Here is a 27,568-nt window from a genome sequence, read left to right as displayed (position 1 = left end):
CGAGGTTGGAACAGCATCCTTGGGAACTTCACATCAGCCGCTACAACATGGCAGTATATGGTGCAGCAATCAGACCACGTTTGCCAAGTCCATGGGTGGTTCCCTGCCTACTGCATACACTATTCCACCGAGCTTGAAGGTATAATAATGTCTCCGGGACGATTTTCCTTTTCTTTCCAAAGAAACTTTATTACCAGTGACTAAAATATGAACAGATCTTTGAAAACTTTATATCGATTAACTTTAATTGTATGCAACTCCAACACATTAATTATATGTGAATAAATGCAAGGAAAAAAATATCCAAAAATAGACGTGCAAGCATGAACACTGCTATAAGCTGAAATGACTTCCAATTGCGCAAGTGTGTCACATTTGGCTTGAGGTGTGACTCACCATCACCTGCGTCTATTCGCTATATCCTGCTGCCGCTGTGAACTATAGACTCACTCACTCTCTGTTCTTGAATTGCGAACGACTTATTATTATTATTTTTTGTCCTTTAGAACAATGAGACGCTTGAGATGTCAGATATACAATGACGGGTGGCTGAGATGTCCTTTCTTGGTGACATACAAAGGATATTGTGTTGTCAGGAGACAGACAGACGCAGAGAACGTTGTAGCAGAATGGTTCTAGGAAAGGCAGTGAGAGGAGCGTTAAAGTAGGAAAACTAGGTGGACAAAGGGAGGAATGACTAAGTAACATAAGTAGCAGATATGGGTGACAATCACGATCTTGCTCAGCTGTTTCTTTAGTCGTCCAAGATAACATCATAATCTATTTCTTTTCTAAAAATCTCTCTCTCTCTCTCTCTCTCTCTCTCTCTCTCTCTCTCTCTCTCTCTCTCTCTCTCTCTCTCTCTCTCTCGCTCTCTCTCTCTCTCTCTCTCTCTCTCTCTCTCTATATATATATATATAAGATATCTATATAATATATATATATATATAATATATATATATATATATATGTATATGTATATACTATATACGTATATATACATATAATGCCAAACAAAAAAGGACTCGACTGACGGACTGAATGAGGGTCTATAGAGAGCCCCCATAGTTAAACTTGCTGTACTGGTAGATGTTCAAGAGAAGTTTGATTTCCTTATATATATATATATATATATATATATATATATATATATATATATATATATATATATATATATATATATATATATATATATATATATGTGTGTGTGTGTGTGTGTGTGTGTGTGTGTGTGTGTAGAAGTACTCCATCGTCTCACTCTCCTTCGTGGCTTTCACCTTTATTTATATATTTAACACGTTCCAAGTTTTCGTGATTCAGTTACACACACACACACACACACACACACACACACACACACACACATATATATATTATATATATATATATATTATATATCTATATATATATATTATATATTAGATATATATTACTTGAGTGTTAGCTTTCAAATCTCATTATGGCACGTTACTGTTTTCACTGAAGCGCCAGTATTCATTGCAAGTTTCAGTAATGCCTGCGGTAACCTTTCATATGACAGGGACGTTGATTGTGACCTCATGAGTGAAGGAACGAATTAATGAATGAATTATCAAATTAAGCCCTGTGCGGTGGCACTTTCAGCCAATCAGCGCTTAAGACGGCGAAATGATGAGACTGGAGTGACTTATAGACATCGAGATAACGAGGTCTAGAAAACGAATGAGATGAAGTGAAAGGGGTCTGATGGTGAAACTAGGGTACGGTTGTTCCTATAGCTGAGTAGTAATTGTTAAAGAGGTTGGATGGCAAGATAGGAGAGGAGAGGGAAGTAAACGTCTAAAAAGTGGGTGCAGCTATAGGTGTTTTGATCTTCTCTTTAATCTACGTATGGGACTCTGATATTATTAAGTTTTAATGCCAAATTTTAGCTAAATCTTCAGTAAAGGTTTGTTGCAAGTTTCAGTAATGGTCATTAGTGTATACTATGCATTGGTTCTCAGCTGTATATAGCACTGATCAGATCTTGTGGGGCTGTTTGTCTTCTCTGTTGAAGAAGTCAGCAATGCATTGTAGCACCATGATCAGGGGCTGGTGCCTGGCTTGAGATTCACATTATTTCGTTGCAAAAATCTCTCTCTCTCTCCTCTCTCTCTCTCTCTCTCTCTCTTCTCTCCTCTTCTCTCTCTCTCTCTCTCTCTCTCTCTCTCTCTCTCTCTCTCTCTCTCTCTCTCTCTCTCTCTCTCTCTCTCTCTCTCTCTGCAAGGACCAGTAGAGGACAGTTATTAACTCGGTTACGAGCTGTTCAAGAGCAAAAGCCCGTGCTGGCATAAGGCTACCTTAAGTTAGCAACAACAACAACAAAAATGATTAGCAATTGCAAAGAACCGTGATTAATAAGAACTCTCGCATACTTTAGTACGTAGTTAGTACATAGTTAAGTTGTTATAGTGTCAAACTCCGTCCACTTCATAGGATTTGTCGATTATTCTCTACATTCACTGTTATACTTAAGTGAGTCGAGTTTCTAAAACCCCCTTATCGATCAAGAATGGCAAAGATTGGTTTTGATAGCTTGTCAATAAATGACTGTTCAGGCTCTTGCTGGCATAGAATGTAAATCTTAATCGCAGTCTTGGAAGCATCTAGAATACAAAATTTAAACTATACTCCTGACTTAAAAAGTTAAAGAAATTTGAGAACGGTGAGAGGTGTCTCTATCTTCTCCAATTAATTTTTTCCTGTCTAGACTGGATAAATACCGTATCCATCAACTCACTAGACCTCTGCACTATTATATGCACTATTATAAGAAAAGCTAAAAACAAAAATACAGACGTCCCTGATATTTTCATTGACGTTCCAAGGACACCTGTGGAAAGAAACAATACTGAAAGTTGTTGTTTACATTCGAGTTTACGTAGCCAATGAAGTAGAATGGACGATGTAGACTGAAGTGATCGATCCCGTTCTGCCAAAAGTTTGAAAAGAAATTAGGCAGGTACGAATCATTCGTTATTCATTTGAGTCATGTCATAGAATAATTATGATTAAAGATGCTAGAGGACTTGTGCGTTAACGTAAAGGCGGATGATTTTATTCGTGTAAATGAGTGGTTCGTCGTTAAACTTGCTTAGGGAGCTGAAGGCATCTCCCTGCCCCTATGCAACCTTGCATGACTGTCCAGGGTTTGGTGGGCGTAACTTACGCTGTTCGTAAATTATTATCATACGATAGCATATGGCTTCGATTACCTAGGTAAATGCCGTACCGTGTAGCCTACTAGAAGGCTTCATCTTCTCTAGACAATGTCTGCCCACAAGTTAGTACTCTGGTAAGAGAGGAAAGTCGGACCTTCCCTCCCTACTCCAAACTTTCTCATCTTTCAGTGAGAACTTCACAGTGTGACATTGATCAGTGTCAGGCTGTGCAGGAAAATAAAGTCGTAGACGACTTTCCCTTAGGCTTCTACTGTCTACTTTTCCTGGAGAAGTCAGGCAGGAGCTCTGGAGACTGGTCATTGTTAGGTACCCCTACTAGGCTAGATACCTAGCCTAGGTACTATAGCTGGTTCACTTAAGGTAGATTCTAGGATGAGCCGTATGCTTACGAGACGTTTGTTTGGCGGGCGCTGATTGGCTGGCACCGGGAGGTAGGCAGCTCCCAGCCAATCAGCGCCCGCCAAACAAACGTCTCGTAGGGATAGGGCTCACCCAAGAATCTACCTTAAGTGAATCAGTTATAGGTAGTAGGCTAATCCCTGTTGAACAAACATGTTCTTGAGACTGTTCAAGATAGAGGAAATGCATTGTACTACCTATGTCAGGGTGACTTCATGCTTTCAGTGGATAAGAATTATGCATAATTTCAATTGCCCATGCAAATTAGGCTATGTAAAGTGCTCTGTTGGGACGTTAGTACATCCACTAGGTAGTGAGCCATACTAGGTAGCTATTAGACAGGTAGTTTAATAGCAGTAGGTATGGCTGGTTCAGGCAAAGGAATTACAAGGTCAGCATTGTCTTTTAGAGGGAGAACTAAATATTTTTCTGTTTCAGTTTGCCTTTGCCTTAAATTTGATTTGGTTGTAAAACATTGGTTTGAATGTTGCAACTATTGAAATTGGTAGAACAGTTTTAGTTTTGTTTATATTTAGGAGTATGTTCACATTAATGTTTTTTAGTGTAAGATTAGATAACGAACTGTATGTTTGTCAGCATACTGTTTTTTTTTTTTATTCTATATTATCAGTATAGTGTAAGTTTATTGGTATTAATGTTGTTAGAATCAAGAACATGACAATTGTCATAAAAGGTTATTGTTTGTAAAAGTATAGTAATAGAGAAACTTCAACAATCAGGAGAATTTTCAAGTTTATTGCATACACTGACCTCTTGTTATTTTAAGAGATGACCAAGAAATTAATCCTAAAAAACTGATATGATCTGGTCACTTCTTTTTCAACAGGTAATTCGCAATGATGAGTGGTGATTGTAGACGCATATGTGTTGGAATGAGTTTGGTATGGCCTGGAATATGGGTTGGAAGTGTTCGCAGTGTCACTCCTGAATTACTAAAAGCAAATAGAATATCAGTGTTGGTCTGGGTAACCCCAGAGGTTTCTCCTCCATCACTACCAGTGAGTAAAATTGTTTTACTCTGACCATTTATTTTGTTGAAATTTTTCATGTAGACTAGTATGTAATTTTCTATGATGATCACAAGAATCTCTGGAAGTGACTAAAGCATGAAAAAGTCAAGTGACTTTAGCTTGTTTTTAGAGTTGTGGATGCTCATGTAATTATTAATGAAACATATTCTGACATTGAGATTTTTAGATAAGATTTGGATCTTAGTTCTTGTAATTACAATTTAGAAGCTTAGTTGGTGACTAGGTCATGAAAATTTATACAGACACAGTTAAACTCTTAATAGTGTAATATTTATACCTTTACAGGGAACAGTTCAGTTGATACATATCCCACTGAAGGATGACCATGATACAGATTTGACTCCATTCTTCCCTGTTGTAACAACTGCATTTAAAAACTGCCAAGGTGAGACATGGTTGATGTATTCATCATCATTCATCCACACTGTTTCTGTGATAGACCTTCCCTTTATGGATATTAATGGTGAAATTATGTTCCCTCCACTGTCTAATGCAGTCTTTTCCTCAACTCCAATCTGGTCCAGTTTTCTGTCCATAACCTTTCCTCATGTGGGTCCTTCTTACTAACCTTCTGACTTCCAGATTTATGTACTACTTTCCTGACTGACTACTCCTCTCCCCCCTTTTCCTCACCTGTCCAACTCGCACTAGTCTTTGAGTTCCAAGTTTATGATTCCATTGCTGGCTCTGGCTACAACATTTCTTAATAAATTCCTCATTTTTATTAGGTTCTTCCATGGACCAGTTGAAGTAATAAAGCTAATAATAGAATAAAAGAAATTCTGCTACTGTATGTAGGTGTTTGGTTTGGTATTGTAAGATTTTATTCATGCTGCATTAAGAAAACAAAATGAAAGATAATTAGTGATATGATGTATTACGTGACTGTTTAGGCCATTAACCACAAATATTTTAAGGACTGTTTTGTTGGCCTCAGTTTGTGTTCAGACATAATTATAAATCTTAGTTTTAGCTATGCTGATGTTACCAGAACTAGTTATGAGGATTGTTTTGCAGACAATCAATTGAATTCTTTTAGATAATTAACTGAGCAGAGACATAACAATCTGGGACTTAGAGGCTTGATAGTATGTGCCCGTCTATGTGAGTTTGCAATAAAAAGTCGCTCATATCTTTACGTATTGCCATTATGAAGCCGAGTGACCTCACCAGCCCCAGTGGTGGGCAATATGTGGACAAAATTTCATAAATTCAGTCATTTAATCATTCCACACTCCAGTCATAACTCTATTTTCTCATCCCAAAATTTTGCATCTAAATCTACTCTCCTTTCTATTTTGAAAGTTTTTACTACCAGTACTTTTTGTTCATGCAATGGTCATTTCTTGCATGTTTACTTTGCCCTATTTCTTGAAGTTGTGAATGTGGCTTTTATTTTGACAGGTCAGTATTATACCCATAAATTGGAATGTTGGATTTTAAATAGGCAAAAATTTTTTTTTTTTTTTCAGGGGGAGGAATGATGTTTGTGTGCTTAGCAGGAGTGAGTAGATCAGCTACTCTGGCCCTCGCAGCTTTGGTAGGCAATACGGATTTGCCCCAAATGACCTTGAAATATGCATACAAAACAGTGAAAGCAGCAAGGCCTTTCATTCACCCTAATACAGGATTTTTTTCGCAAGTAAGTTAATTTAATTCGCCATTTATAACCATTATTGACACTGACACTTGATAAGGAATTTAGTAATTGAACCTATAAATATCATGAAGTCACACATTTGAAGACTTAATAGTGTCCATCATTACTACAAACAGTTACATTCATTCTGAACAAGACGCATGAAGTCTAAATTTATGCCAAAGGCCAAGCACTGTGACCTATGGGGTCATTCAGCACCAAAATGGCTGTGGCACATAGCTGTTATATTTGTTTTGACATGTTATTCAACCATTGGTCCTTTACATAAGGGAGGAACCCTTATGTAAAGGACCTCAGGTTTGTATAGTTAGGAAAAATACAGTTTACTTTCAAAAATTGTGATTTTGTATTAAAATAAGGAACATTTTTGTAGGCATTAGTGTTGTTTGTTATAATAGAAACCAGTGTCATACAGTTTTGGCGAACTTCTAATGGCTTTGAGCTTCAAGAGTGAGTTTTAAAAATTTTATTGAAAAGTGATGATTTTATGCATTTCAGCTTGTGAGATATGAAAAAGATGTCCGAGGCACCTCCACTGTGTCGATGGTACAGTATCCCCCTTATTCCGGGGACATGATACCAGATGTTTACCTCCAGGAAATAAACCAGTCAGTTGCTGCTCCTTTCCATGCATTTGTTCCCATATGACTAGTGATTGGAATGCTGAGCATTGTGGCAATATCACTATTCATACCAAATTTTACTCTACACCTTGTGGATTTTCTGGCTCTCTGAAATGTCTCAAGCGCTTTTGCATTCAGCATTTCTGTAGCGAGTAGTTTTACCAAGGTAGGATTGTAATATGTGACTGCATGTACATACAAGAGATATAGCTTTTAGAGTGATTACATGTATAAGAGACACTGTATAGCTTGAAGCTTTCAGATTACAGAAGTACAGTACGTAGTGAGAGAGTAAAAACAATAATGTACAGCATTGTATTCCTATGTTTCTTAGTCTCTGAGGGAGAGTGGTAATTTTTTCATGTAGCTAAACTTCCTTTCCAAATGTTATGTTTTCATTTTCAAAATTTATATTTTTTTTAATCTTTACAGGAAATGCTGTCATTAATGTTATGTATGCATACAATCTGCTAATACTAGTACTTGCATTTCACCTTTGTATAAAACTTAGAATTTTGTTTAAGAAACTAAAATACTAGTTTTATTAGAGTGGAAAAGACTAAGATTTAAACTCCATGAAGGTTTTAAGAAAATTAAGCAGGATGTACATTTTTTAATTATTATTTAATACAATAAATTTCACAGCTGTGACTGTGAATCCAACAATTTCTTTGATTAGCGTACTGAACTGTTAATATATTCATAATTTCTATCACTGATGTCTGAAAGTAAGTGGAGCTTCAATTGCAAAGACTTATGTTTCATTTTCTGACAGACAAGATTTGTAATGGAAAGCTGTATACTGTTTGTACATATATAATCATATTTTTCAAGTGTCTTTGTTAACATTAAAATGAGCCTATCCAATCTGTATACAGCAAAGTGAAAATTTTGATGGTGAACATGAAATGAAAAGGAGAATGCCCATCCAATTCTATGAAAAACGAAAAGCACTGATAAAGACTGAAATGCACTCAACAAAAGCGCATTTGTATACTGTAAATATCACTACAATTATACTGCTGATTACCCACACAACACATTGAAGGCTGCAATAGCTCTTTCGCTGCTACACCTCAGAATTTGCCAAAACCAAGTCTTTGTCCCCTAGACTAGTTCACTGACGGTGACCAGTCCGCGAATACGAACAATGAAGTGCCAGTTACTCGGGCAATAAAAAGAACAGCACTTGTGGGTGCTGTGTGTGAGATCAAGACAACAAATGGAACTCCAGTCATTCATCAATGCGAGTGCTGTAATTAGAATTCATCACACTGAATCTTTGTTTCACAAATAATCCAGAAAACTGCAAACAATGGCAACTAATTACAAAGCATTACTGGTATGTGCATTAAAAAATATAAATAAGATTTAAAGTTTTAATGTAATGCCCTTCAGAAGGAAATAATAAAATTAACGTCAATTTGAGGTTAAAAAAAAAACATATTTACACTGGATAGAACATGAGCATACTACCACAAGAGCCAAACCAGGTCTGAGAAGCCTAGCACTACAAGAATGACTACAATCTGTAAATAAAAAAATGAATTCAGCAATAATTATGTAAGCTGTAGGTGAAATGCACCTTACAACAGATACAGTATTAAGTACATTATTCATAATTGGAGCCATTAATGTGATCAAATTATAAAACAAAAATCTTCCAAAGATCTTTCATTTTGTTTCATATTCACAAAATGAAGTTAAAATGGACCACCATTAGTTCATTACCCGCTGTTAACAGTTAAGTCATTTGCAAACAAACTGCTGTGCTTTGCATCTAGAATTAGGCATCGATCTGAGTCGTAACAACTAAAGCATTACATGCATATTTATAGGCCAGCTGCCGACAAGAAACTAACAGTATAACAAATTTTTCACGGCAGCTGGGATCTATCTATACAAACTGTACAAAGTAGCCTTATAATACAGATAAAAACATCATCTAGTTCAAGGTTTGTATTGAACAAAAAGGCCTGGAATAACTGAGCAAAAGTCATGACTTCAATGAGGTCTGGAAGTCAGGCAGTAATTCTCCCAATCCCAATCTCTATCAGTGATCAAACCTTTGACTTGTGTACTTATCACAAAATGATAAGAATTAAAACATTTCACAAGGAAGAGACCATTACAACTAGTTAATGTCTTTACCTAGTGGTTTAAATATATATATACAAGAAATAAAACAAAGAATTATTTATAGCAAAATGCCCTATTAATTTGTGCATACTTGGAAAAAATTAATAAAATATATAAAACTGATAAAATATAATAATAATAATCCTAAAGCTGCAAAAACTAAGTATCTATAAAGTTTACAAGGAATTTTTCAATTATTTGTAAAAGTAAAAAATAAAGTACAATGGGAATTCTTCAGCAGTTCACATTATGTATTTCTTTACCTCCTTATATACATCTATATAAGCACAATCAAACATCATTTCACCTAACAGAAGCATTTCTGCATACTTTTGTTGTTCCCCTAAAATGCAAATGCAAGTTTACGACCACTGAAACACTAATTTGGATTTTACCTCAATGCTTTCCTGGCTAATGCTGTTCAGTCATTATCCTCAATTCCATATTCAAAAGTTGCCCTACATAATTTTACTTGAAACTGATCTGAATATCATACTAGATACAGTACCTTTAAAATCCTTGCTTGCAATATATTGTCTTTGATTCCATAAAATCTGACTAAAAAAAATACAGTACCTTTAAAATCCTTGCTTGCAATATATTGTCTTTGATTCCATAACATCTGGCTACAAACTGATTATGTCCTGTATTGCTGGAATTAATATTACTGACTGTATACTACAAAATCCTCTTTGAATACTACATGCACTGGGAAAGACTTACAATGCAAACACTGGCTAGTAATACAAACTGCATCTACTTCTATTTCAGATAACTACATATCTAACAACTAATTTCAATGACTTTCAAATGACTGATGAATAATACTCCATCAATATTTTTCAGGTTCTAACATTTTACTAACATGAGCTACACTTGCTAATTACAGTATACACTACTAATATACTCTATCAGCAGACATTAAAGCACATACTACACTATGAACCTAATGATATGAGAGCTCAGTTACCACATATACTGTAATCTATTTCTCCTGATGGATGTACACAACATTAAGTGCATTTCTGACAATTGTTCTACATCTAAATTATGCAGAAAATGTTTTAGAAACTGCAAAAGTTAGGAAGACTTTCGTGAAGCTTTGGATATTTCCAAATTGTAAGGTATTAGTCAGGTTGTTATTGGATGAAAGGATTTAGAAATAAGATAATGTGAATGATGAAAGGTTTTGGTAAAAATGCATAGCACTATGCACTAAATGAAGTCTTTAACATTATTTTGACAAGAAGGAATCAGAGGAAATGCCTGGCTACACATCATAATGCATATGTAAAGGGATGATTTCTGACATATATGATGTACTTTAGCAAGAGGAAGAAAAAACTGAATACTAAAGACTTGTGCACCTGATAACAGATCATTTCAAATGTTTAATGAAAACTAAAACTATATATTTTTGGAAAAGTATGTCCAGATTATACATATAAAATTTTTATATTTATGGAAAGGTATTTCCAGATTATACACACTGTATTGTAAAATAATTCAATTCAATGAATTATCATAAAATAATATAAAACAAAATGAAAAATGTTCACACCAGGTAAAGGTTAAATGCTCATCAGATTTTATAAAAAACGTGAGCAATACATGCTTATTTTAAAACAATCCAAGTGTAATTACCCAGTAACCTGTTCAACACATGAACAACCAAAAATCATTAAAATTAATTCGATGTGGGATGAATTTCTATTATTATTACACTACAACCAGCTCTTAAGAGGTTGAGAAAAAGTTAAAGTAAAATACAGTGAAATGTTTCATGAGGACAGAGGAGATGACAACCTAATACTTGCCACTATTTTAGCTGGAACAACAAAATGACACAATGCAGAGTAGAAAAAGAAATGACCTACCAAAATGTTACCCAGCTACCTCATCACACAAACCTAAAGATGATTGTACACTAACACTACCTACAAGGTATAACAATACAAATTTTATGACTTTTGCAACACCTGCAATTTGGGTAAATAATAGTCGTGCTGGTATAATGTTGCCAGAACACCACCTTGGTTTTTGTACTCCTCTCTGTTGCCATAATCAATGGGTGTTCCTTTCAGTGTCGTCATCTTCCCCCCCAAGGCATTCAGTATGGCATTGCCAGCACAGAGGTCCCACTTCTTGATTAGTGTGACATGTACGTATGCATCTGCCTCACCTTGTATCACTGCTAATGTTTTGTATCCTGAAAGCAAAAGCAGTTTTTAACTTCATAAATATGAAATGCATCCATAAATTTGGAAGACTAAAAACACAAAACTGATTTACACTGTGGTCAATAAATCCAAGATGCTACAGTTAAGAATTGGATTAATTTCTTTCAGTGATTAACAATTTGAGGCGAACGTTTTATTTAAGTTAATATAGTGTTTCAAGAGCAGATCTGTTAACTTTATCACTATAAAAAAATAGAGTATTCTGATGAAGGAAAATTGAACTACAGTATAACAGTTAACGTTTTAAAGAGGATCTGACAACATGAAAAGAAAATAACACTGTACCTGCACCTCCAGCTGGAATGACAACGGTGCTTTCACCAAACGCTTTTAAAGCTACATCTTTGACATCGCCCGAATGAGACCGAGAGACAATAATGTGTGCTATGTCGTCTTTAGGTCCACCCTATATTAAAAAAATTGTAAAAATCAGAGCTAGTCAATAGAAAAAAACTATAGACCATAAAATAAATGTGTCTGATCATTTAAATGGAAAAATTAAGCATACTTTTTGGTCTAGAACCTTAATTACAGTGGACCCCCATATTCGCGGACTCACACATTCGCAGATTTCTCTTGGGAACGTTTCCCCTCATTATTCACGGAAAATTCGCACATTCGCGGTATTTTCCTTTGTGAAATATCCACAGATCCCTGGTTTTATTTATCAATTTCGTCAAAAAATGCACTTTTTATGATAAAACTATTAAAAAATGCCAAGTATAAAATTTTTTGTGGGTTTTTCTTGAGTTTTAACTAACAAAATAGGCTGTTTTTAGCATTTTGTTTATAGGGGTTCCAACTATTCACAGGGGGTCTGGTAGCATCCCCTGTGAATACAGGGAACCACTGTATACACAATTTTGTGGATAATTTATATTTTCATAAATATATGAACCTTTAAGCTTTTATATAGTCATTGAATCTTGATAACAGGGCAACTGTTTGTAACCCAGCACATTTTGCTTAGGCATGAACAGTTAATACCTGTACTGCTGCATTCATTCTATTTTGCAGTGTGGCAAAATTCTGTAGTATCACTGCCACATAACAACCAACTCATCCAAACTGTGCAATACTAAATTCATACTGACAATAACTGACTGCCTCAACTGTAGCTCTGTGAAATAGTTTAACGATATTAGACGTCATTCCATGAAGCATTCTGTGTGGTCTTTCAGTATGAGATACTAAAAGCCTTTATTCATAATTGAATAAATTTATCTAGGATAAATATAGTCCATAGAATGAATAGAGTACCGTAAATCTTCCAACTTGTTCCATGAATCAGCAGAGCTACCTTCATATTGATGAGACATAATGGACATTACATGTATCAGTAACTTTCTAAATGAAAGCATTTTCAATATTACTATTAAGAACATGCTTGATGATCTATGCACAACAGTCTTTCACAGAAAAGCAACAGATAAGGAAGTATATCAGGACAGACACCAGTAGGAAGGCCCAGAAAATCCTGTAAATCATAATTCTGACAAAAAGTGCATAAGAAAGATGATGATCCAATAAAGGAAAAATAAGGACAATAACAATTCACATTACAGCACTATAGTAAAACTATTCCATCGATAAGTTCCTGCATTGAAGTGAAAAAAAAAATTACGTGTACTGACCAATAAGAATAAAGGAACTATTACCTTACCTGATCTTTTGTAACATGAAGTTTGGGAGAAACACCTTTACCAGCCCATCCCCAGGCTGTTAAATTTTCAAAAGGTTTGTGAATGACACCTAGTGTTGGATAGCCTTTTACCGCAACACATACCATGGTGGTCACATACTGTTTCAAGTTTTCTGGAAAAAGAAAAATATCTGGTAAAATACTGTTCATCATGCAAACTCAACCTCAAGGCAACAGGTTTGTTATTTCTGTTATACAAAATGTTTATAATTTTTTTGTATGTAAGAAACCTTTTTAACTTTTTTTTTAACCAGTGCTTTGGTGCTGCAGGCACTGATACACAAATAAAGGTATAAGTTCCTAAATTCTAAGATACTACATTATCTGTAATCTACTTTTAAGATACTGTGCAATTCTGGAATTAAATTCTGAGGACATAATGTAAAAGAATGTAAAGTAAAAATTGTTTATATTATTGTGCCTTTTCTTGTGAAATTGTTACTGAATCTACAAACTGAATACTTCTGGTCCTCTAAATAAATATGAAAAGATATTTTTTCATATGCAAAGATCAAGGACATTAGAAACGACACAACTTCTTGTGATCCTCGTACGTAAAAGCTAGCGTTACTTTGTTCAAGGACAACAGTTCTTGTTTCACTGGACAAACCTGTGTACTCCTGAGTAGCATCAAGGGGATCTATCCAAACCCTTATGTCTTCAGCAGGGATGCTGTCGTCATCTACAATGGTGCTCTCTACTTCAACATTAAATGTAGCAGCTGGAGAAACAGTTGATGCATCGACGTTGCTTTTATCATGCTCTTCAGAAATGACCTAAGAAATCAATAAACAAGTCAGCAATCTGATGGACCTTGAAATATAATAAACAAAAATTGTATTCAAATCATCAAAATTGCCACTAAGAGATTTAACTTTACAATAGTAAGTCTCATCATGGGAGGGGGGAGGGTTTACTTCATACAATATGACTTTTGTAACACATTTGCATAGTAGTAAAAGTTTTTTGCAGTGAGCCTTTTCATGGCCAATTACTTTTTTGTGATGTATATAAACACAGTACTAGCATATATACAATATGAAAAAGTATTTAAGATGTGAATTTCACTAAGAAAACTACTTTTAATGTACATACATAATCCTTTTATATACGTCCAGCAAGAGCATCTTACACTATTATATTTTCTGTTTGAGCAGTCATAATAGTTATGTACTCTTTAAGTATTTCTTCATAACAAAAGTACAAGCAGCCAGTCAATGTCATTCGAATGATTATTAGTACCAATCTATAGAGTATGTACTTTAAACACAATAAGAGTTAGAAACAAATAAACCATTTGGTTACAAAACTACTGAAAGATGCACAAACAAAAACAATTCTCATGAAACAACAATGTAGAATTACAAGACTTCAAAAAAGGATGAGTGTTCACCTAACTGGAAAAGCTAGTGGTACAGTAAAAAAAAAAGTTTAAAGTTACACTCAAAAGCTCACCTCTACTCCCGGGAATGACTTTGATAAAGCATAGAACATGGCCAAATGAGACTTGAGGTCACCATCAGTAACTGGATCATTTGCACCCTCTTTGGTTTTCCCTTTACTCTGTTCGTTAAGTGTTGCCTTGACACGCACATTGTACACCTGTTTAGAAGTGATCATCAACTTCCATTATCAATGACAGTAGAAAACTGTGTGCACTATTTTATTATCAATAAACTTAATACTTAATCTGTTATTGAAATTTATCCTCATAAAGCATATGAATGTTCACAACCTGTTACATTTAAAAGTTAATATTGTACGTGTTCTGCCATGGAAACTTACTTAAAATCTTTTTCCAAGTCTAATACCCAACAGGAATGTGCTACTTATAGTGCAATTTGAACATGCATGAAAATGACACAAGGATTTGCTACAGTGTTCCTAAAGCCCTAAGCTGGAAGACTTTGTTTATTTTTTTTTCTTTTCAGCAGTGAACTTTCATGATGATAGAACACTGTACCAAAACCTAGTTCAGGGATTTAAGAGTAATCAGCAGATGCTTTTCATAATGTGTCCTTTCAGTGTAGGTAGTACTGAACTAGTCACACAGATTAAATAAAGTTCTGTTTCTAAAAAAATTACTATAGAAATCAAAAGAACCTGCTTGTGAAACATTCAACATAAATATAACTACATACATTGAAGACCCTTACACTAAAGTTAGTCATACAATATTTAACTGCCAAACATAAAACAATGATTTCATTAGGAATAGCCCTGAATGCCAATCAAAGTAAGGAATTTCAAAATGCCATTCCTTAAGGCTTTAAGTTAAAAATTTTCTGGAAATTAAGTGAGTTTTGTGTCTTCATATTGAATTTATAACAGAAACAAAGACAATTAATTAAGTTTGCCAATTACAATTTCAAATTTATCTATCATTCTGGATAATGAGTCAGTGTTAGGTCTGGATGACAACAGATCTAAAGAGGAAAAGCAAACGGAGAACCTATTGACAGTGACACAAAAGAAGCGATTGTCATGTTTGAAGCAATTCTGTCATGATCAGCTAATTAACAAACTGTTTTAGGTATGTACTAAAACCAGGCTGCATTCAAGTACATAGCATAAATATAGTTGAGCTGTGAACAGGTTGAAGAAACAGTACAAAAACTGGTAAAAAATGTATACGAATTGAAGATCTAGACCTGTGAGGATAGTCAAGGTAAGTAAAACAATTAAAATATAAAAACATTCAGGTTGAAAAAAATAAAATGTGAATAGAAAGGAGACTGAATAGGCTATGTGAGACATATGAATCTTAGTGCTATCGCGGGAGTGATGTCTCACCATCTGCCAACAGGATTGCTGTCTTTTTCTTCTAAAGACATTATTTCTTATAAATATTTATTAGGTCACAAATTTCAAACTGAACCATACAGCTACCTAAGGCAATGGTTTCTTTGATATGTACGTATACTTGAACATGCAGTATGTACTGCACTGCACTTAAAACAAACCCCATAATTACCAAATGAAAAAATGTTTACAATGAAAATACAATACAAAACTAAGGTTAGATGGGGATGGTACATATGTTTATGACCAAACCAAAAAGTCACTTCCAATTCATATAAAATCAGCAACAGTTTAAATGTCTGTACACTCTGTACCTTGTGAAATACAGACTACCTATTAGATTCAAGCTCTTGATACTTATACAACCTACTGTACTGACATGTAGTCTACCCAAAAATACTTACAATTTTACCACCCCTTTCTGCTGCATCAATTGCAGCAGAGAGTAATCTCTTCAGACTAACGGTTGCTGCACGACCATCAAAATCAGACTGGGAAGGGCTTCCAGAATTTCTATACAGTAAAACAATAAAGAAGATCATACCACCAATGAGGGCGATTCCAAATTTATTTAAACGGATACTTGCGCCCAGATTCATCTTGACGATTTTTGCATTAGTTTCCTTAGAATCTGTAATGAAAGAAAGAGGCAACCATGCAATCAAATTAATCTACTACAGAGCATGAATATTCTTCAGTAAGAAAACTGATGGACATATAACAAAAATTGTAGTGACAAATGTGAAGGTAAGCTACTTATCAAATACTATAACAGAGTACGTAAATGTTTATTACTTTACGATTCCTAAAGAGAGGAACTCACCTAATTCAGTATAAAGCAGAGCACAGCAAGAAACATAGTTGGTTTGCGAATAGGAAAGGGAGATCAAATTTGAAAGTAGGTGTATTTGAGGAGGTGGCACAAAATATTAACGATTCCATTCTCAACTTCACCGAACCTAAATTGAGTTAGTGTACACATTGATGTGTATACTAATAAAGTTATATTAATTTTAGTAAATGCCAAAACTGTATGAATACTGGTAGTGACAGCAGTAGTTTTTTTCCTCAATCTTTGGACACATCCTGCTATGTACTGACTTCAAAGGACTCCCAGTCCCAGAAATGGTATTTCTTCTAAATAATCAACAAAATAAAAAGAGGGAGTTGAGAGAGGCTAGAAAGCAAGATAAGGAAATTCTATTAAATGATGTAAGGCAAATGGATTTAAAGGAAACAAATGTGAGGTACAGAATATAGATAGGTACTGTACAGTATTTAGATTGAATGAAGAAAAAAGATAACCCTCTTCCACAATCTGCCCAAGGGGAAATGCAAACTCCTGGAAGATTCTTTGAGTAAAATAACTAGGCTCAACCAGAAGAAAGTTCCCTTCACCCAGAGGTGTGCCGGGAATTATGGAAGCTTGGGGGCACACCACTTGCTGATAAAGAACACTTCTCTAAACAGATCAGTATCTCGTCCAAAACTATCGGAAATACAATACTCCACATTGAAAACTTGAACATAGCTCACTTTATAACAAAAAATATGTAATTCTTTGCTTTAAAAAAATTTTTTAAGAAATAGCATGACTTTTTAAACACATACAGTAAATGACCGAGCGGTGACATAGCAGCCACCAATCCAGGAATGCAGCCATCTTCCCAAAAAAGTACTTGAATTTGCTGCCATGAGTATCAGTCAAGAGTTGTGGCCCATCCAGGCAGCACACCGAGACCTCTATGCTCCTCTCAAAGTAGGTAGTAAGTGTTTTCTCCTAAATTATGAAATAATGGCATGATTCAAGCACTTTATGGGGAAGTGGCTGCGTTCTGAGAGAGGTGGCCGCTATGACGCCGCTCGGTCATTTACCCTAAGTACAGATGGAAAGACCTATCAGAATGGATGGGAAGAAAAACAATAATGAAAAATACTGTACTGCCACAAAAAAAAAAAATAACAAAGTAGGCAGGCCTAAGAAAAGTTAACTTTAAACCCCCAAGTAGCCTAGCTATTAACGTAGCCTACTATAGTAATTCTGAAGACTATCATGGAAGTAGAGCGTATTAAATTTGAAGAAAATTCATCTACCTAATAAAAGTTTGTTTTTCAGGGTCAAAAAAGATAGAAAAAAAATATACTACCTATGAGATAATTATTAGGTAAATGTGATAAAAAAAAACTAGCCTAAACTACTATAGGGTAGTACTTCTCTGCCAGTTTAAGTGGCAAAAATGTGATGACGATAACACGTCATATAAGGTTTACGACCATTACGTTTTTACTGGACTACATTCAAACCACAACAAAGAAGCAACTAGGGCCCACTCAAAGGTGGGCCATTTCTAAAAAACTCTACGTCAAATGGAGATTCGTCAAGCTGCAAAATACTAGTCGAATAAAATAATTAAAATTAAAATGAATTATTAATAAGTTAATGGGCTTCAACTTACCCATCGAAGTATGATCATCCAAAGGTAGGGTTGGTTAGGGTAGTATTTGCCTTATGGGCAAAATGTAGTAGTACTGCACCTCGGACAAGAGTTAACCCACCCAAACTCCTTTCGGTACATAGGTAGTATAACGAGCAAATTACACTCTTTCAAAACACCCCTGCACTACTAAAAGACCTGGAACGACACTAACCTAAGGGTACGGTGGTCGTGTTTCCTTTTCATTCACGAATTTAATTGTCAAGCCCGAACACTTGTACTCCCTTCCGAGTTTGTGAAGTGACAGCACAGGTGTATTGAAGAAGAAACCTGTTGACGTCAGGACACAGATCTCTCAACTGGTTTTGCTAGATCGCGTTTCCCATTAAATTTTTACTTGGGGTGGTCATCTGAGGTCAAGTCCGGCATACTACGTATCTCTTATCGGAAGTTGATCGTAAATGTCTGAGTAGGTAATCGCAAAATATGTATAGCAAGAAACGTTGCCGTATCTTAAAAAAACGTTTAGAAGAGAGGAGGAGAGTCTGTGAAAGCAAAGTTGCTGGGCATCGAAGGTGCTGTCCATCCATCTCGCCTGTATGACAGTGAAATATTTACGTTTCATACAAATTATTATAGAAATAATTATGGGAGTAGTAAAGGTATATTCCCCATGTATGGAATAAGAATGTGTTAAAAGGGCGAGAAAACGAAACACTATGAAAATGTGGCAAGTCTGTCAGCACTGGTGAGAAGATAATGTTCTGACGTGGGTAAATGATACAGAAAGAATGTAGAACTATAGGACATTAGAAGTGGATATAATTCGGAAGCTTTTGGAGGGGGAGATCAAGAAAGGGCTGTTGCAATAAAACATAATTAAAATTCAGGAAACAAAAGAGACCTTGCCTGATAGGGGTGAGTAGTACAGAAAAGCATTGTGCCGGAAATGGATGGGTGGACGTATCGACCCCTAAGCTCTTTGTTTATGCCTTTCAGGTGACTGATGCTATAGAGATTTGTTGCATGGGACATGAATCCTTGATTCGGTAAAGGGATGAAAGTGGCATTGGCTACTGAGGTCTATTTTCTGTAGAGCCCTACGGTCCTCAGCAGGTTTCTAGGAATGAAGTTGACTCCAGCTGATGCTGATACCCATTTATAGCTGGACTGACCGGTGGGTGCTCAACAGAACTGAAACACGGACCTTGTATATGCGAGCCAGTTGTTTAACCACTGAAATACAGCATCAATATTTTATGTGTGTGTGTGTGTGTGGAGAGAGAGAGAGAGAGAGAGAGAGAGAGAGAGAGAGAGAGAGAGAGAGAGAGAGAGAGAGAGAGACTAGGCTCATCTACTACGTGCACAACTGTCACATAATATCAGACAATCGTAGAACAAGAATATGAACTGCATAAGCAACATTATAAAATCAAGAGACAACTTTGTCTATATAAATTTGCTCAGTCCTAATTCACTAACCCACTGGTTCTCATAAGCTTCAACTAGACTCATTGCATCTCCCACTTTTTCACATTACTTTCTAGGTGGTCTGCCCATGTTAGTACCTGAATGTTCATGGTTAGGAAACCCTATCCAGTACCATATTTTTAAAGCAATCCGTTGCGTTACTCATTAATACTATAATCTGTCCTATAGGCGCTTATAATCTTGGTTAGTTGTAAATGTCCAAAGGTCCTTACCAAGCTTCTTTGTCCCTTTGTTCTCATATCCCACCAATAGACTGCAGTAAGGAAAGGTCGGCCTGGCTTTGGTTGTTTGTTGTTGTTTTTGATTTAGCTGACCTTGTGTCAGCACGGGCTCTTGCTCACAGAGCAGCCCGTAAAAAACGGCCTGGCGTACGACCAACTTATTCTGAACCTACCAAGGAAAAAGTACACTAAATTTTAAATTTCAGTTAGTATAGTACTATTGATCTTATGGTTATCCATTATCGTTCAATAGACTCTGTGTGTGTGTGTGTGTGTGTGTGTGTGTGTGTGTGTGTGTGTGTGTGCCTGTCTTGGAAATGCCACGGCCAGTAAATAAATGACCAGGTGCGAATGTGCAGTATTTACACCGACAACTGTCGTCCATAATTGACGATTCTGCGTCTTGCTCGGTACCCAGCCATAACTCATATCTTCCGCTGGTTTGCACTAGTGTTACGTATGTGCTGTGGAAGTGTTGTAATTTAGTTATTTTACCAGGATTTCAGTCACGCCAAATCTTTATTTTAAAAGGTTATTTAGTGGTAGTAGTAGGAAAATTATGTATAGTATAAAATGGTGTATATTTAATGTACTATACAAAATATTCCCACTGCTACCACTAGACAATCCTTTAAAATAAAGGATTTGGTGTGACTGAAATTCTGGAAAAATAACTAAATCATAACTCATCCGCAGTTACACACACACACACACACACACACACACACACACACACACCTTCCTGCATTTCGAAAAATAGATCAGATGTAGATTGAATAGTATTAGTCATAGAGTATCAATTAACAGAGGACATAAAAAAGCTGTATAAAGGCCAATTGCAGTCTCCCCCCCCTTTTTTTTTTTTTGAAGGGACCAGTTTAAACGAATGTATTTTTCAATGCCTTAATTCATCAGTGTTTTACGATGAATGTATGAAAACTAACCAAATACAGGAATGAGAATAGGATGAAGAAGAAAGAGGAGGTAGAAATAAGGAAAGGAAAGAAGGATGATGAAGAAGAGAACTATAAAGGAGAGAGGTAAAGAGGAAGAGAGGAGGAATATCTAAGAATATAAAAGGAAGAAGTAAGAAGAGTAGCAGAGAGAAATGAGAGGAAGAAAGAAAAAAAGGAGATAGGAAAAAAGGAAGAAAAAAAAAAGAAAGAGAGGAGGACGAAGGTGAAAAAGGGATGAGAAAGAAAGAAGAGAAATTTGCAAGAGGAAAAAACAAGGAGATAAATACGAAATAGGAGGAGGAGGAGGAAGACGAAAAAGAGAAGAAGAAAAGACGACTGTGTAGAATGAAGCGAGAAGACGAAGGGAGGTAATGAAAAACAGAGGAAAAAGATCGACTGGGAAGAAAAAGGTAAAAATATAGACCGAGGAAATTAAACAATTTAATTTTGGCGTATTTATAGTTTCCCGAATAAGTCAGTTTTAGATTGTAAAGGAGATTTATATAGGTCTATGTAACTCTTCGAGATCTGGTATCCTTAATTTCTTGAATATATATATATATATATATATTATATATATATATATATTATATATATATATATATATATATATGTATTCTCATATATCAAATAGATCAAAATCAATGTCTTCTGGAATGCAGTAATTATGTTGCTATCTCATCTATCTTTGTGGTGTTTTCATTTGATCAGAAGGCTCAAAAGTAAAAAAAAAAAAAAAAAAAAAAAAAAAAAAAAAAAAAAAAAAAAACAATAGGCTTACAGTTAACGAAGAAATGAAAACCTCTTGGCAGACAAATACTACATTAAACTAATGTAAACCAGGTGACATAAAAGCATCTATTAAAATATCGTCTAAATTTTTCTTTAAGACGTACTGCACAATTTTCATATAATAATTGTAGTATTATACGCCTTGTGACCTATCACACACCCCATTTTTCAAAAGATACTTGTGCTTTAAGAACACCGAGTTCTTAAGAGAGTAATTTTTTAGGATAATAGAAAAAAAACTTAGTGATTTTCGATACACTTATATACACCATAACATAATTTCTGATTCCATTTAAGATTTTTCCCGGGAATCAGTTTATTACGCTTGCCCTTTCTCCAGGAAACGCCTTTCCAACAACGTTTCCAGAGAAGCATTAGTCTGTCACTTTCTCCGAAACGTTTTCTGTAAAGCTCCCCGCCGTTCAATGTGATGCGGAAGTAATGGATAGAATCGATAGTATTTTGAATAATTTGGGATTTATTTGGCAAATTTATTTATAAGATCAATTGATATTGATTTTATATAATATATTAGACATTTTAAATGTATTATAATGAGTATGCTATGAAATAAGAGCTTTTCCTCCGTACATATTTCTATGTTTGGGTAGTAGTGGGCGGCGATCAGCTGAGTGCTAGAGAGAGAGAGAGAAAGATAGGGAGAGACAGATCGAACGAGAGGAAAAGAGTGAGAGAAAGAGTTGTGTGTTGTTGGTAGGTATAGGAGAGTCTGAGATGAGCAACTACTCCAGTTGAGAGAAGGAAAGTGACCCAGAACGACGCCGACGACGAATGGTCCAGTTTCGTCCGGAGGAGGATTAGGGCATGGGACGTCCCGTCCTGGACGCGAGTCGTAGTTCGAGATTGTGACAAGGTCAGTTTTCCCAATTAATTTCCCTCCTTTTCTCCCCCTTTTTTAAAATTCCCATTCCCCCCCTTTTCATCACTCCCTTTTTTTTCGGGGGTTACCTTGGCTACGCAGCAAGGCCCCACGGTACCGTTATCTCTCATGGTAACACTGCCCAGTGGTCTGGGCATTGTTTGCCAATGGCAGGTTACGATGCCCTTTGATTTGATGTTAAGATTAACAAATTATACGTCAATATACTACATCGCGAGAAACAACTTAGGTAGCTTTAGATAGGCCTTAATCGTATACTAAACGTTAGGCTAGGTCTGGTATACGTAAATTTAGGTTAGGGTATTATTGTTTTTTTTTGACAACCATTTTAAAATATCGATCGTAATGAAACCATTATATTTACAGAACTACTGATGTTTTTGCTAACTAGGTAATAGGCTAATACCTACTAGAAGTCGTAACAATAAAGTAATGTTATAGGCTAAGCCTGGCATTAATCTTGGTTCAAAATTAACGATGAAAAGACAGGTTAGGTAGGCCCACAAGGTAGATCTAGGTTACTTATCCGCGATGGCCTAGAGGCCCTAGACTATGGCAGCTGAGGTTTTTTTATGCAGTTTTACCTACTGAACGAGAATTTTAAGTAATATTTATTTGGACGACTGTAATTAGCTAACCCCCAGGGTCCAGTACTAAACAAGGCGAAATACATTGGACGGCCCAATCCCTAGTGGAAATGTATCCGCGGTTACGTTCCTTGCAGTCCGTGCGGAGTGCTTCTGTAGAAATACCGGCCCACAAATTAGACCTAGTTGTGGATTATGGTGATAGCCTAACTTAAGTTCAGCGGTGCAAGATATTTTTATTTTATTTTTTGTTAGCAGAGCAGTAGACTATTTTACATTTTCACTTGGAATTTAACATAGCTATAACTTATTCTGAAGAGTGTGTCAATGTTTTGCAATTTTGCATGTCTTTCTAATGCATCAGCATACTATATGGATATTACCTATTGCCAGATGTTTTTACATTTGCTATAGTTATGTATGTGTGTGTATATTATATATATATATATATATATATATATATATATATATATATATAATATATATAAAAAGGTATAAGCCACGAGGGAAAAATAAACAACGGAGTTTCTGCAAGATCTTTCGCTGTTTCAACGTCCTTTACTTAGCAGTTCATCTGCTAAGTAAAGGACGTTGAACGTCGAAAGATCTTGCGGAAACTCGGTTGTTTATTTTTCCCTCTCGGCTTATACCTTTATTTATGGATTTATCATGTTCCAAACTTTCGCGATTCAGTTATACACACACACACACACATTATATATAATTATATAGATATAATATTATAATATATATATATATATATAATATATATATAGATATATATATATATAATAATATATATATATAATGTGTGTGTGTGTGTATTTAATAAAAGGAGCCCATAAAACACCAAATTATAGAGAGAAAAGTACTATATTTCAGAAACTGCCAGTCTCTGAAATATAGTTCTTTTCTCTCTATATTTTGGTGTTTTAATGGGCTCCTTTTATTAGATGAAATTCTGTTGTAACAGAAACATTTTTACCAGCATATACCATCATATATATATATATATATATATCTATATATATATATATATATATATATATATACATACATACATACATACATACATACATACATACATACATACATACATACATACATACATACATACACTTGTAATTATATACAGTAGCACTGTTCATTCTAAAACTGGTTAAATATGGGTTTTTCTGTTGGTTTTTGTTGTGACTGGGCAATTTGATATTCATCTCTGCAGGAAATCATTAGGTAAACCATTACAAATCTCCTCCATCCAACAGTAATGAGGTTGCCATTTGTGGTGAACCTGCCATATTTGCAGGGGTTGGGGGTGTGGAAAGAATGACGAGTGCATAGCATGGAAATACTAACCTAAGTTAGGACAGCAGGCCCTGCCTGATTGGCCCTGTCTAACGTGACCCCTGAAGGTATGATTCCTCTCTTGCATTCTCCCTCATTGTTAAATATGGGGCTTGTAATGGTTTATCCAAGGTATTGTGGCAGAAGTGAACATCAAGTTTGTCAGGATCTTGTGGAGAACCATAAAAAAATAAGTTTTTTTGCCTGTTTTGAGATCTCTCTTTTATTAAATTTGTAAAAAACACATCAAAGTCAGTAAAACTTAAAAGTATCAAGAACAATATAGCACTGATGTATAAATACTATAGAATAAGCATTTTATTTTTCAAATATACCCACAAAGATTGCACTTGAGTTGAAACATTTATCTTGATACTTATACAATTGTTTTTCTATGGTCAAATATCACTACTCACAAGTGATCAACAAAGTATGCACAGAGTACTATACATTAAGTTACTTAACATCTTCCAGTGTTCTACAACATATTGAAAGCAAAAAGCCAAGAAACACAAAAGATGACTTTAATTCATCAGTAGGATCAAGCAAAATCTTTGTCATATTGCCAGTATATACTGGCAGATGAGGTGCCATTAGAACAAAAGCAAAGAAGCACAAAAAAAAGTCCTAGCAGTGCCAAGGGGATGACCATTAATGCCAAAGCTTCTATTTTGAACAGCAAAGTATGTCGTAATAGTTTGGGTCGCACAGGCAATTAGTACAAGACGGGCAAATGTCAGTGTGACTATTTCATTTTCCAATACCATGGGAATTGCTCAGCCAATCAGAACTTAGAATTTAACTTCTCGCATGATATCACCTATTCTGTTACGGTTCTTATTTCTGGGAATTTTTGCCTCATAGAGATATCCATTAATGCCCACTGGGCAAGTACGTACCTGTATACCTAAATTAAGGACATTCATACTTGGAAGAGATTATCTTTATGATGATTAGGAAAAGCTCGAGTTAATATTGTATTATCAGCAATGAGTGGTCCAAGTTTTATGCATTCACAGATTCATTCATTATTATTGTACGTGTAACTTAATTTTTTTACTCTTGTGTTGGATCCAAGCATTAAGAAAAATCATGTCTCTTACGTAATGCACCCTTGTGAGACCTCATATTTTCTCATGCTACTTGTTTTCTACATTATGAGGAAGAATTTCTGCACTTTACTTGGATCACAATCGGAATCATACCCATGCCAAAGTTGAGAGTTGCCAAGGAGCAGTCATGTGTTTGTTAGCTGCTTCAAAGACTGATGTAGTGTTGGTACTTGCTGATGACATTAGTCACATTTTAGGGTAATGAAAGTTGAATTATTTATTTAGGCACTGTGCTTTACCGGGTAGATATTCCTGAGGAGCCGGTAGCAGTGTTTGGTAAGACAACATGGCCCCTTTAGATGATGCTGTATGCTGTACGAATTACTGTAGGTATAAAGGGGGTATAAAGGGTGTCTGTAGCTTCCTTTCAGGCCCTAGTTGCATCTTGTTTTAGGTTCTCTTAACTTGCCTGCTAACCACCACAACTCCCTCTTTCAACTAACTGTATTAGGTGCTGAATGGTCAAAGGTGCTCCAGTGCATTGCTATACTATAGCCTAAATTTCATAATTCATTCTTAAGGCAACGTGGTTTTTGATGGTGGTCATTTTCTAAAGCTTTTTTTTTGTTTGGTGTTGTTACAGTAGAGTAAATGGTACTAGAACTCTTATAATTTTCTTAAGTGTGGTGTCATCATAACAATACTGTAACTGTGGTTTATTTTGTTTAGTGTGCTTCCCAAGGTGATTTTCTTTTGTTAATATATTATTTCATCATCCCACATTTTATAAGGTATTGTACGTTGTACTTTGGAAAGAAAGTTGTTTTTGGGAAGTATTAATAATAATAGTTTTTTGTACATTATATTCACAAAAGGTCGTGAGGGGTATTATTGTCAAGCTGATCCATATTCTCTTGTCTTTTAAGACCAATTGCATCTTGTACCTAGGTAGAGGTGTTAACTTTATGTTCATCCTCCATTTTTTATTTGGGGATGGGACTGGCAATATTACATAAACCCAATAGGAGCATGTTGCTGGTCTATGCAGCAAAATCAACAACTTACCCCCCCCCCCCCCCCTCCACCCTATCATAAGTGGCAGTGATGGTTAGAAGGAATTCTAACAAGAAAAGTAATTCTTTAAGAGGGAAAATAAGTGTTGACCTTTGACCTTGAGTCTTGATGGGTGTAGTGAGGAGTTCACAAACACTACAGTAATGGGTGAACTGCATAAGAATGAATGTAAATAATGAAAAAAAGAAAAGTACATTCTATTATTACACAGGACACGTGTTAGAAGACTTCATATCCCAGCTAGAGATTGTTTTACAAGATGTTTAATTCAGATATAATGTTTCTTCAGTAGCTTTTAGAATAGAAAATCATGACAATAATGGATGAATGATAAACCCGAAGAAACTTATTTTTGCCAGTTTTGAGGTCCTTTTGGTTAATTGTATTTAAATGTCTATGGTGGTGTCTTATATGTATTCTGCGTAATCTTCAGTGATAAGTAGGAATGAGTCGTGATAACCACAGTAGCAGGTGTTCGTAAATAGTTCTTCAAATACTGAACAAATACAGTCTTATGTTTAGCGTAGGACACGGGATAATGTGCCATAGATCAATATTTGCCTTAATAATATTGAAGTGTACAGTATTGTGATTGAAGGCAGCTTTGGACGTGAGCAAAAAGTTGTTTTCATAACGATGAGAAAGTTTCACCATTGTTGTTGCTGTGGTCACGGTTCTCATTGGATGCTTGTCATAACACTTCTGTTTACAGCCATCTCAAAAACAGAATGACAGGAATGACGACACAAACACTGTTGCCCTTCTCGATGGACTAATAGAAAATGGGACTTTGAAAATCGAAGCCTCGATGACAAGAGATACAGAGAGGGAAAATATCAGATCCTGATCAGAGACGTTGCCATTTGGCCCCAACCCCGGAATCTCGGATAGTTACCAA

At 35.5% G+C, this 27,568-nt stretch overlaps 3 protein-coding genes across 11 annotated transcripts in view; 2 read left to right on the top strand and 1 right to left on the bottom strand.

The window, feature by feature from the left end:
- Positions 1 to 3: 3 nt before the first annotated feature.
- On the top strand, positions 4 to 7,767 carry LOC135214319 (dual specificity protein phosphatase 18-like). Of its 3 annotated transcripts, none has more exons than XM_064248502.1 (5): positions 4 to 139; positions 4,447 to 4,618; positions 4,937 to 5,036; positions 6,124 to 6,293; positions 6,810 to 7,767. In XM_064248502.1, the coding sequence occupies exons 2-5, from the start codon at positions 4,457 to 4,459 to the stop codon at positions 6,957 to 6,959; spliced, it is 582 nt and encodes a 193-aa protein (XP_064104572.1). In that variant the 5' UTR covers positions 4 to 139; positions 4,447 to 4,456; the 3' UTR covers positions 6,960 to 7,767. The 3 variants fall into 3 exon arrangements, with proteins under 3 accessions (XP_064104572.1, XP_064104571.1, XP_064104573.1); XM_064248501.1 differs by lacking the exon at positions 4 to 139 and adding an exon at positions 2,841 to 2,980; XM_064248503.1 differs by lacking the exon at positions 4 to 139 and adding an exon at positions 3,095 to 3,237.
- On the bottom strand, positions 7,535 to 18,621 carry LOC135214318 (inositol monophosphatase 3-like). Of its 3 annotated transcripts, none has more exons than XM_064248498.1 (7): positions 18,467 to 18,621; positions 16,222 to 16,448; positions 14,471 to 14,617; positions 13,626 to 13,791; positions 12,977 to 13,128; positions 11,599 to 11,719; positions 7,535 to 11,282 (listed from the first exon to the last, which is right to left on the bottom strand). In XM_064248498.1, exons 2-7 carry the CDS (start codon positions 16,414 to 16,416, stop codon positions 11,035 to 11,037), a joined length of 1,029 nt encoding a protein of 342 aa, XP_064104568.1. In that variant the 5' UTR covers positions 16,417 to 16,448; positions 18,467 to 18,621; the 3' UTR covers positions 7,535 to 11,034. The 3 variants fall into 3 exon arrangements, with proteins under 3 accessions (XP_064104568.1, XP_064104567.1, XP_064104569.1); XM_064248497.1 differs by lacking the exon at positions 18,467 to 18,621 and adding an exon at positions 18,274 to 18,460; XM_064248499.1 differs by lacking the exons at positions 14,471 to 14,617; positions 18,467 to 18,621 and adding an exon at positions 18,274 to 18,460.
- Positions 18,622 to 22,323: 3,702 nt separating this feature from the next.
- Positions 22,324 to 27,568, top strand: part of LOC135214315 (mitochondrial uncoupling protein 4-like) — a 64,605-nt gene continuing 59,360 nt past the window's right edge. For 2 of the 5 annotated variants that reach the window (XM_064248482.1, XM_064248489.1), the window contains exon 1: positions 22,326 to 22,586. The gene's annotated coding sequence lies outside the window, so the exon portion shown is untranslated. Of the gene's footprint in view, positions 22,587 to 27,568 lie in introns of all 5 variants that reach the window. The other 3 variants (XM_064248488.1, XM_064248484.1, XM_064248485.1) reach the window with 3 other exon arrangements.

This window comes from Macrobrachium nipponense, chromosome 45 (assembly GCF_015104395.2).
Source record: "Macrobrachium nipponense isolate FS-2020 chromosome 45, ASM1510439v2, whole genome shotgun sequence".
NCBI classification, from domain to species: Eukaryota; Metazoa; Arthropoda; class Malacostraca; order Decapoda; family Palaemonidae; genus Macrobrachium; species Macrobrachium nipponense.
This window is presented reverse-complemented; position numbering and strand designations above follow the sequence as displayed.

Bases quoted from the DNA above. Each gene is read 5' to 3' on its own strand.
- LOC135214319 (XM_064248502.1), top strand. From the start codon at position 4,457: ATGATGAGTGGTGATTGTAGACGCATATGTGTTGGAATGAGTTTGGTA. The intron at 4,619-4,936 runs GTGAGTAAAATT...ATACCTTTACAG, and splicing joins TTTCTCCTCCATCACTACCA to GGAACAGTTCAGTTGATACA. The intron at 5,037-6,123 runs GTGAGACATGGT...TTTTTTTTTCAG, and splicing joins TGCATTTAAAAACTGCCAAG to GGGGAGGAATGATGTTTGTG.
- LOC135214318 (XM_064248497.1), bottom strand. The intron at 13,792-14,470 runs GTGAGCTTTTGA...TTGATTTCTTAG, and splicing joins AGTCATTCCCGGGAGTAGAG to GTCATTTCTGAAGAGCATGA. The intron at 11,283-11,598 runs GTACAGTGTTAT...TTTTGCTTTCAG, and splicing joins CATTCCAGCTGGAGGTGCAG to GATACAAAACATTAGCAGTG.